The 11,341-nt window shown below is 39.6% G+C and overlaps 1 protein-coding gene across 1 annotated transcript; it reads left to right on the top strand.

The window, feature by feature from the left end:
- The first annotated feature begins 402 nt into the window (after nt 1-402).
- On the top strand, nt 403-10,474 carry LOC119487976 (protein shisa-like-2B). Its single transcript, XM_037769080.1, has 3 exons — nt 403-708; nt 6,198-6,334; nt 7,885-10,474. Exons 1-3 carry the CDS (start codon nt 449-451, stop codon nt 8,070-8,072), a joined length of 585 nt encoding a protein of 194 aa, XP_037625008.1. The 5' UTR covers nt 403-448; the 3' UTR covers nt 8,073-10,474.
- Nucleotides 10,475-11,341: the final 867 nt, after the last annotated feature.

The raw sequence follows: 11,341 nt of genomic DNA, 5'->3' as shown, positions 1-11,341 counted from the left end.
TTGCACTACTAACTTTTTACTGCCTTTTTACTAACACGTTTTGCACTATGGAACTGTGATGCTGGAAACTTGAATTCCCCTCGGGATCAATGAAGTTACTATCTATCTATCTATCTATCTATGTAGTTTTCTCTCAGAGAACTTGAATTACAATATGCTGAAAGGTTATTATGGAAATTTTGCCCAATGATGCCAAAAATATTTTGTCTACTGCAGCTTTAATGTTAACTTTTCATAATGTGTACAGTCAATATATACAGTGTTACTTCATGCCAATCAAGTCATTTGAATTGAGTTGAATTGAGCTGAAAGAGAGAGAGAGAGAGAGAGAGAGAGAGAGAGAGAGAGAGAGCTGCACCTTCACCCATCCTGTAGTGCGCCGCTGAGCAGCTCCACTATCAGTCACTTTGACGTGGATGTGGATGTGGAGTTGCAGCAGCAATGGGAGATGGATGGGTGGGGTGAGACCGACCGGGTTTTAACGTGCACCACTCCGCTGCCAATGTGCGGACGGTCCGTGTCTGATATGAGCTCGGACTGTGAAAGTTACTTCAGCAAAGAGACCGTGTTCGTGGAGGGCTTCACGTGTCCCAAAGCGGACAGTGACAGCACGGCGCTCTTCTGCTGCGGCTTCAGTGACTTGAAGTACTGTTGTGATGACCCCAACAGCTTCTTCCCATACGAGTATGGATACATGTGGTGGTTAAGGTAAGAAGAGATCAACGCAGTCACATTAAACTGTTGCATAGATTATTTTTTTCCCCCCTTGTCAGAGATGTTTAGTGGAGGGTGAATGTTTACCTGTAAACTTCTCATTATGCAGCATATCATCTCCAGAGCGCAGTGTTCATCATCCAGCATGGTTTCTCCTGCAGCAAACAGTCTTCTGCACAGAAGAGATGATTATATTCATGACTTTATTTTTTTAGCAATTTTAGTTTTTAAGGGTTAAAAAAACATGCATGTGTGGGTTGATAATAATATACTGTATAGATAGATAGATAGATAGATAGATAGATAGATAGATAGATAGGTGTACTTTCTGATCCCAAGTTGGGAAATCATTTTGCTGCAGCAGCAGTTTATCCAGGCAATGCACAGGAACAGTAAATGTACATATCAACACTATAGAAATACAGTATATCTATAGAATACACAATATAAAGAATATTGGAATACACTATGAATATACCTGACTACTACAACTAGCATAAACAATTCTAAATTATAAACAGAATAACCTACTATATACATTAGCAAAGTGTGCAATAATATACTACTGTATATATACATCAGCAAAATGTGCAATAATATACTATATACATTAGCAAAGTGTGCAATAATATACTACTGTATATATACATCAGCAAAATGTGCAATAATATACTATATACATTAGCAAAGTGTGCAATAACATACTACTGCATATACATTAGCAAAGTGTGCAATAACATACTATATACATCAGCAAAGTGTGCAAGTTACAATGTTTGTTCTTAAATAAAAAATAATTGATGTAGTTAATGTGCAAGATTATCGCAAGAGCAGAATGAATGGTTCATTTTTGGTTTGGTTTATATCAGTGGTTTCAACCTGTTGATGGTATGATGGAAACTGTCCTTGTTTGGTTCCAATTAGTCTCACTGACTGTGATAAGAGACTAAAGGCTAATCGATTAGTCATTTGATTAAAAAAAAATAATAATAATGATACTAATTTGCATCTTAAACACACCTTTGAGTTCCACACACTGTAAGTATTAAAGATAATATTGCCAAGAAAGGATGCACTGATCCATTTAGTTCTCAGGATAATCCGCAGACCTCACTGTCAGCAGTTTTTATAGGGGCTATTTCTTCAGTAGTTCCACTGAAAAATGTCCAGTGAGGTGTGAGAATGTCATTTCTCAGTGCACAACAAACACAATTTCACCAGCAAGAAAACATTTTTTACAGCTAACATATTTTACACTAACCTTATCTTACATATTTTATAAACGAATTTACATACAAAGAATACATCCACAAACACATACACAAAGATACATACTAGGGCTGTCAATTGATTGAAATATTTATTCAGGATTAATTGCAAAATTAGTCCATACTTAATCACAATTATTTGAAAAAAAATGTTCATCCGTTCACAATGTATCTTAAAGGGAGATTTCTCAAGTATTTAATACTCTTATCAACATGAGAGTGGGCAAATATGCTGCTTTATGCAAATGTATTTATTTATTATTGGAAATCAATTGACAACACAAAACAATGACAGATATTGTCCAGGAACCCTCACAGGTACTGCATTAAGCATAAAACAAATATGCTCAAATCAAAACATGGCAAACTGCAGCCCAACAGACAACAACAGCTGTCAGTGTGTCAGTGTGCTGACTTGACTTTGACTTGTCCCAAACTGCATGTGATTATCATAAAGACGGCATGTCTGTAAAGGGGAGACTCGTGGGTACCCATAGAACCCATTTTCATTCACATATCTTGAGGTCAGAGGTCAAGGGACCTCTTTGAAAATAGTGATGACAGTTTTTTCCGCGCCAATATTTTGCGTTAAGTTTGGAGCGTTATTTAACCTCCTTTGCAACAAGCTAGTATGACATGGTTAAGCTTTAAAAAAAATACTGAGCCTGTTGCAACCTAAAAATCACAAGTTTTATTAATGCGTTAAAGAAATTAGTGGTGTTAAAACGAATTTGCGTTAATTTGCGTTATTATCGCGTTAACTTTGACAACCCTAATACATACACAAGATTACAAATACAGATGTGTCTCCACGGGTATTTGGTGTGAGAACAATGTTGGTTCTCTTTTAGCCGTGATTAAAACAACAATTTTGCTCCTTCTAAAATAGAAGACTGATTGTCCAAATGAGGTTATGCATAATGCAATGCAACAGTGATGACAGTTATGGTTTATTGAGGTCTGTGTGTTGACTCTACTGGTGTGCTAGTAACAAAATCATTCAACAGGGAAGGAGCATGACCTTGAAGGTATTTGAAAATGATCTTTTTGTTGGAATAGCATATGAAGTGTTCACAGTTGAACATATTGTGTTTTCCGAAATATGACAATGGTGCCACCTCATTGTTTTTTTGGTCCAAAATGTTTATTGTCTGGTTATACAGTGACATGATTTATAGTTGACTGTGAGGCTTGTGACCAAGGAGTGATACAGTATGATAGGTGTGAGAATATCATGGCTAGAGCTGTGCTGTGCTGAATGGCAGATACTTTCTGATGAAGCAGTTGAGATTTTATTTAACTTTCTTTCAGACATTATGTTCTTGTTTATCAAATCTTAGACGTGAATCTAAGATGATTCATAAGTACTTAACATTGTCAATCTCACTGACGACCACATTCTTTATGTTTGTTTACTGACATTGTTCTGAAACCCTCGCAACTGTTTGATGTCTATACAATTAATCTTCGTCAATTCATTCTTTATTTTTACCATGAATCCTTTATTCTCGTGCCATTGTAGTATTCAGGCTGCCTCGCTGTTCAAGTACTCATTCAAAAACAAATTGCTCTCGCTGCATGTGACAATATAAATGTTTAATCAAGCAGCATTGTGATTTTCATGAAATCTCACATTCTGTCACTTTTTGTTGTGATTCAGTACGGTTTGACGAGTGTCACTAGACACCCGATTCAACTGTTATCAGGCCATTAGATAGGCGTTATCAGTCGCTATAAGCACCATAGATGTGGGTCATTAGGGGCTTACTAAGCCTATGGGGCACCCTGGACATTTTAAGATGTGTTTGCCAGTAGGTGGAGGTAGTGGCTTTGGTATGTCAGCGACTGGCGCTGTTATTCTTCCGTAAAAGGAAGTCAGCCCAGTATGAGCATAAGACAGTCAGGATAGCAGCATACAAGAAAACCGACGTTCATCCATGACTGTCCTTTTACTGTGTTTACAGGTGAGAGAAGTGTATGTATGTACAAATTTACGGTCGTGTACTGACTTTATAAATGTATTCCCATCTAAGATGTGGTGACGTTAGAAACAATGTGTTTAGTCTTTTATGTGTTCAGTGGTTGATATAATCATATCATATATCATATAATAGACTGTTATCCGGCCATTTAATAGCCGGATAACAGTCTATTATATGTGATTAGATGATTCAGAGTCTCAGGAATTACATGAAATGTTCCCTACAGAGTGATCTACTGTATATATTATGTTTATTTAGAATAAATGTGCCTTACACCATAGTGTCACAAGCTGTGATACTTTAAGATATGAATATAAATATTAATTTTCTCCCATTCAAAGGAGGATAGACAAGGGTAATGTCGGGGGCTGCCGGTTCAACAAAGTAAATAAACTCACTGAAAAGAAATTTCACATTGCATATAAAATAGTGTGCAGTATTTGATGAGGAAAAAGCATGACGCATTACCAGCACCACTGAGAACTATAGAGTAAGAAGACTAAGGCCCAATCCCAATGTCCCCGCTAAGACCTGAAGCCCTGAACCTTCGGTGACTTGACTGACGTCACCTGGTAAATGTTTGAGTCTGAGAGGCTGCAAGGGCTTGAAATGGAATAAATATATTTTTTTTTACTGCCTATTTGAACGTCTTCCAGGCTCTTGCTTTACGAGACTAGTGGTAACTGTCTGATGAATAAACCAGGTGTGTAATACAGTCTAATGCTTGTATTCCTCTGATTTCATGTGTTTTCTATGGACCATCTTAAATCCTTAATGTTAATGTTTCTGTCGACGCTATGAATTGTGGGTAATGGGAGTGTGGACATTGGGATCGGGCCTGATAGTCTACCGCCATGCTAGCAGCTTTGTGAGGCTGTACTTAGGCATAGTGTTGCTTTGAGTGAAATGCTAACAGTTGACATGCTGATGTTTAGCAAGTATAACGTTTACCGTGTTCACCACACACCACGCTTGCTAAGTCTTGTTTCATTTGTTGTTTGAAACTGTTAGTTCATCAAATTCAGTGCCCCATATCGTAGCTACTGTAGCTGTGACCCCACGTGAGCGCAGTTCCCATGGGAACACAGCCGTCAACGCTTTCATTATACAGAAGTGGGCGTGGTTTCATCTGAAGTAGGTTGGAAAAACAATAGACGTGTCCTGTGGGTGGACTGGAGTAAACACAGCAGAAGCTGCTCTAATACAGCCGCAAATTAGTGAGAGAATAACATAAACTACTGTAAAAGGCGGAATTCTAGTCCGTCAACTACGACGGATTATAAGAGCCACTGTTTGAAAAAATTAGATTTTGAGAATGAAGTGATAATAGGATATAGAGCTACACGACATTACAATATTTTTTTTCTGCACTATATCTGGCGATAGGAAAAAACTATAGGAATATTGCCCTAAATTTTGTACATTTTAAAGTTAAAGTGGCAGTAGGCAGTATATTTTTGGCATCATTGGGCTGTAAATCTCACAGCTGGAGCCGCGAGCAACCTTCACCAGGGCCTTTCCAAGCCAACCTACTAGAGACAGTCACGGCGCTCTGCCATGGTGGAAATGCGCTCAGGTAGATGCGGACCCCACCCATTGAGGAGTGTAAAAATATATATTCATTATGGATATGTGTCGGGTCTACCTAGACTATTTTTAATTCTCACCTGGTGCCTTCAATTTTGTGTTTCCCTTTGCATAGATAAAAACATTTCCACCATAAATTGGCACATACAAATTCACCAGGATGCAGGAAGTTAAGTGTTTAGCCCCTGACCCCACACTTGATATGTGTCCCCCCTCCCCCAAATGTTGAAACGAAACCTACGCCCTTGTGCAACAGAAATATAACAAATACAAGTTATGGAGGCATTTTGAGCTATAACTAGGCGATTTCTTAGCAAACAGTAGCCAGGTGCAATGACTTCCTGGAGTTACTTGACAACCTCACAGGACTTTTCCCAAATATCCCAAATAACAGAAGTATAGTGAGCGGAATCATGATCAATAGTCATTATGGACCGACATATGAGAATAACATCCAAGTTGACAATTATTTGGAATTTTATCATAGCAACATTTATCAATTCTAATCAGGGTCCACATTTTAAATCCATGCAGTAGGGTACATTTGATATGCATGGATTGTATCGTACTTCCAGTCTGTTGTACAGCATGCTGAGAGCACGGTATACATAATAGCCCTGCTGTGTCTTTGTTCTCTGTTCTATAGTCTTGGGGCTCTTGTGGGTCTCTCTGTAGCAGCTGTGGTTCTTCTGGCCTTCATCGTGACTCTGTGTGTCCTCTGCTATCTGTTCATCACCACTAAACCCAGAGGTCTGGACAATGGGCTGCCTCTCCGAGCACCAGGTACTGATTGCAGCTCCTTCTAACACGTCGATAAAATACACAGAATCGTGTAGCAGCAACCTCCTGACATTTGTTAATGGCTGACCCAAAGGTTCTGAAAGGATTAAACTACCAGATTTCAGCAAGCTTGTTATTTTCTCGTCTTAAAACTGACTGCTCAGACATTCAGTGCTCTTCACATGGTTTATGATTCATCTTATCTTTTTTTTTTTTTTGTTTATTTTGACAATAATGACAAAACCCAATATTTTCAGCTTCTGTTGAGTCACTCTTTTAGAACATGTACGCTTTCTACTCCTGACTGGACACAGGAGTACCTACTGTCCTTGAGCGTTGCCTCGGCAGTTCAAACTGAATATATTTTAGGAGAGAAATAGTCTAAAAGTCTATAAGTAAATGGTCTATAATCAGAGTGTAATTAGTAATTTGTAGTACAAACTCTGGTTTAAAGTGGCAGTAGGAAGAATATTTTTGGCATCATTGGGCAAACAGTCCATAATAACCTTTCAACATATTGTAATTCAAGTGTTCTGAGAGATAACTAGACTTCTGCACCTCCTCATGGCCTTTGTTTTCAGGCTTTAAAAAATCTAGCCTGTGACAGGAAACTTTGACCAATCACAGGTCATTTCAGAGAGAGAAAGAGAGAGAGCGTTCCTATTGGCTGTTCATTGAACGGTTGCAGCTGTCAATCACTAGCAAACTCCGATCACATGCTGAAACTAGGCAGCGCTGATCAAATGTGAATTAATATTATGTTACTGTAATGCCTATTTCTCGTCTAAAATCTTTTCAGAAACATCTTGTAGTGTACTGTTTAGCTGTAAAATGGGAAAGTTTGCTCCGTGTGGTGGGCGGTGCTTGGCAGCGCTGCCTAGTTTGACCGTTTGATCGGAGTTCGCGAGTGATTGACAGCTGCTCAGGGATGACAGACTCCAGCTCGGCTCTGATTGGTTAATTTCCTCCGGTCTGTGAAATCTTGCAGAGGCCGTTAGGTGCACCGGAGGACACAGAGGCACATGATTTTTTTTCAGATTACCTGTCTCATGCACTACTGTCAGCATATTGTGATTATAGGTATAAAAAATAACTTTAAAAAAAAAAAAAATCATATTTGCTCCAACCTGCTTACTCCAGCTTTAAGCCTGTTTCCTGTTTCTGTGTCATCTAAAACGGTTAGAAATGAGCAGTAAGAAAATTTAAGTTTCACACACACATCACATTTAAAAGTTTTGCACACCCCTGGTACACCCACACATTTTCACTGATGTTGTCTAATTAGACCTCTCCTCAGGACTGTGTGGGCATATACAGCTTCATTCACATCTGTCTCACTCTCCTTCCACAGCTGTTAAGGCTGGACAACTTTATCAGTGTTATTGGTAGGTTGAGTTAGGTGATGTAACATAATAATAGCCTAACTGATAGAACTGATGCCTTGAGTTATCAAAATGAAACTAGTTCTTTAAATAGCATTACTTTACTTTTGATGGTGTCTGTCTATCTGTCACTTCACACGCAAAATTATAAGTGAATTTTCTGTCTCCCAGGCTCTACATCTAGTCCACAAGGACCAGGACCGAGTCATACCAGCGCCCCTGCTGGTCCTCAAGGCCTCAGGAAACACTTCCTGAGGGGCAAGCTGGACTGTGACAACCAGCCCCCGGACCCTGACCGCCTTTTCCAGCGTTGTTTCATGGCTACTGTGACTTCTATCAACGTCGAGGGTCCTGCATAGACTGGTGGACTATTTGACTTTTTGATTGTGTAGACCATAGTTGCTCAAAGGTTGCTCAATGGCGGCCCTCATTAACATTTTGTGCAGCTCCCCCGAATGTGACATGAAATGCATGTATTATATTTTAATCATCCGCGGCCCATTTCAATACTTTCTATAGCCTACTTTTAATAAACTACTGAGCTATTATGTCAAACTGTGCCCCCCAGCAAGCCTCTGTCAGGTTAGGAACGGCAGCTTGTTGAAAGCTACAGTACTGGTTACATGGCAACTAGTAGCACCTCGCGAGCGTCACAGTTTGGTCATCAATGCTAGTGCTGTTAGCCAGAAGTGTGGACTCGAGTCACACGACTTGGACTCGAGTCAGAAATTTGATGACTTTAGACTGGACTTGACACAATCAAAAAAGACTTGCAACTCGATTTGGAATTTAACGCCGATGACTCGTGACTACATTTGCTGAATCATTAACATGTTAATGCTATTCATTCCCAGCAAGTCAACACTTTGTTTGAACCAATCCGACAACATCCAATCAAGTCGCAATCAATGTTACGTTACTGCGCGCCAGTTGGAAAGAATTATACCAAAGATAATTTTGTTTGAGTAGAAAAACTATGCGGTGGTTAACTAAAAAAGCATCAGCAGCATGCAAAACCAGCAGGTCGAAAATTACTTGACGGAGACGCAAATGGCATCTCACAAAATTGCTTAGGGTAGTGAATCATTCAGTGAGTGAGAGTTCATGCAGGACTGCTTGATGAATCGTATGTCCTAAACCTCTGGCCCTGCACATGCTTTCCTCTTCCCTTGTATACAGATCACTTGAGATACTCTTCATGGTTTTAATTGGCTTTGAATAGATAGGATGAGCTGAGTTCTAATAAATGTATTAGGGCTTATTTCCCCAGAAATGTCCCTAAAGTCCAGAGGTTGTTAGCATCTGTTGGTCATGCATTTTATGTTTCTTAAAAACTGAAAACAACAAGAATTCATCAGTTGTTTTGAGATCCACTCGGAAATAACTTTGTAGTGTTCTCTGAATGATGATTAACCATTGACATGATAGACTCAGACATGTTTTTGTTGAACATGAGAGACGAGAGGGATTTTGACAAACAACAAAAACTGTCTAGCTGTGCCTAAACTGTGCTGTGTGTTTGATTTATTTGTGCTTGTTCTGGTTTCTTCTTGTTTAACCCGCTGGCTCCATACTCTGCTTTTACAGTGTGACAGAGGAGTCAGCAATTATATAACAGAACACAACATCTATAGCTTACAGGGCCACTCCACTGGTTTTACACATCATGAAATATTTGATAAGAGATAAGTTAGATATGGGTTATCCCAACAAACATTTCGATGCCGATCAAATGTCTAATCCCCATTGGTCCTGGAGGTCAATATGACGTCTGGTTGAGGGGCTGATATGAACGGCTCATAGACGACATCGATCCGCGTCGTCCTCGTCATTTCAACCAATTTACTTTTTTCCTTCTTTTTATATAAATTGAAATGTTTTACTGAAGAAGAAATTATATCACAGTTACCTTGTATTTTATAGTTTTCCTTATAGTTTCCACTGCCACCTACATAAAATTGGACACACCCACCAAACCTATACCAAGCCCAGCTCTTGTAGATAATTAAATATTTCTCAATCTGTTGAAAACATGTTTTACAGTGGTGTAACAGAATAAACACACCCATGATATAGTGTCATCTAAGTCTGAAATCCCTACTGCCTTTCACCAATACTGTGAAATAGGATGTGGCTCAAATGTTAAACACCAAATTTAGATGTCGTTTGGTTCATATCAACAGGATACCAATGTTGAGCGAGTTACATTTATCAATCAGTATGGCCTAATACTCTTAAACAAAAGACAGCATTCAGTGTGTAAAGTGTATTATCCTATTATTTTTTTTACCCAAAGTACAACATATTTAAACAAGAACAACAAAAAAATATGAAAATCATATTAAATAGGACCCAAATCCCAGTCCTCGCAGGTGTATGCTAAGGGTCAGGTTGGCTTTCTGTGGCCTTTTAATCCCGTCTCTTTACAGCAGCTGGTGGAACAACAACAAAATGAATATTCAACCTTACAGCGCGCCTCTTCGGATGCTGGAGCACTTTTTATCCGTCAACATTCAAAACAAAGACTTCCTGCACATCTATAATCTTGTGCATGAAAACAATATATAAATCACTAACATAAACAATATAAACAGCTATTAACATGTTGTTTAAACGCTCGTTTCCACATTACAACTTAACACACCTAAGTCGGAAGAACGACTTCCAATTCTGCTAAGTAGGGATGCTCATTTCGAAAAATGTTCTTAACCGAAAACCGATCCTTGTTAACCGATTATTAACCGTTAACCGACAAGATTTGTGCCTCGCACCAGCTGCAGGAGCACAACAGATATTCGTTGACGGGAGTCCCCAGTTCACCGTCCGGGAGCGTTAACTTGGCAGCTACGATGCTGCGTGTAGTGTCGCGGACATGCAGCCACTTTCCCAGTAAAAGTCTCTTAAAAGTAATTTAGTTTAGTTTAGCAGGTTATCAGCTGTGTGTCTGCCCGGCGTAACGATACTTTGTCTGCCCGGCATAACTTTAGCGAGTGTCCAACAAACAGTGTGTATTTGTGCTACGTTAGCAGCTCTAGCATTGCCGGAGGCTTCGTGCTCGCCTCCGCACACGTAGTCTGCGTAACTTTAGCAAGTTTCCAACAGACCGTGTGTGAGTTGGCGGTGAGTGTGAGGTTGTTGGTGGCCTTATAGCTGTGAACGTAGGTGTAGCAGTGTGTGTACAGTTTATTTGTCGGTGAATAAATGCTACGAAACTACAACTCCTCCGCTCCGCTCAAGCGAGCCATAGACCGGAACCGACTTCCTGTATCCTGCAACTCCGGCTCCGCCTCTAAGGGTGGGCTGTTAAGGTGGACAAGGTTTTCTCCTTAAAGTGACGAGCCGCTCCTCTGAGCCGCTCAGCTTTTGAGTTAATTAATAACATTTCTGTTACCGTAAATCGGTTAAAATGCTTAATGTCGGTTAACGGTTAAACGGTTAATTATGGACATCCCTATTGCTAAGCTAGATAAAGTCCAAGCTAGCAACATCAGAAGCTACCACCTCTCTGGCTATGAATAAAGACTGGGAAAATGGAGAAAAGGGTCCCAAAAATATCCAAAATTTCACAGGACTAATGAACAGGAAAACTGCTTTGCCACCCGACTCTGCACGCGTTTCATTTTAAAAA

Source organism: Sebastes umbrosus, chromosome 5, assembly GCF_015220745.1.
Source record: "Sebastes umbrosus isolate fSebUmb1 chromosome 5, fSebUmb1.pri, whole genome shotgun sequence".
NCBI lineage: Eukaryota > Metazoa > Chordata > Actinopteri > Perciformes > Sebastidae > Sebastes > Sebastes umbrosus.
This window is presented reverse-complemented; position numbering and strand designations above follow the sequence as displayed.

Bases quoted from the DNA above. Each gene is read 5' to 3' on its own strand.
- LOC119487976 (XM_037769080.1), top strand. From the start codon at position 449: ATGGATGGGTGGGGTGAGACCGACCGGGTTTTAACGTGCACCACTCCG. The intron at 709-6,197 runs GTAAGAAGAGAT...TCTGTTCTATAG, and splicing joins GGATACATGTGGTGGTTAAG to TCTTGGGGCTCTTGTGGGTC. The intron at 6,335-7,884 runs GTACTGATTGCA...TCTGTCTCCCAG, and splicing joins GCTGCCTCTCCGAGCACCAG to GCTCTACATCTAGTCCACAA.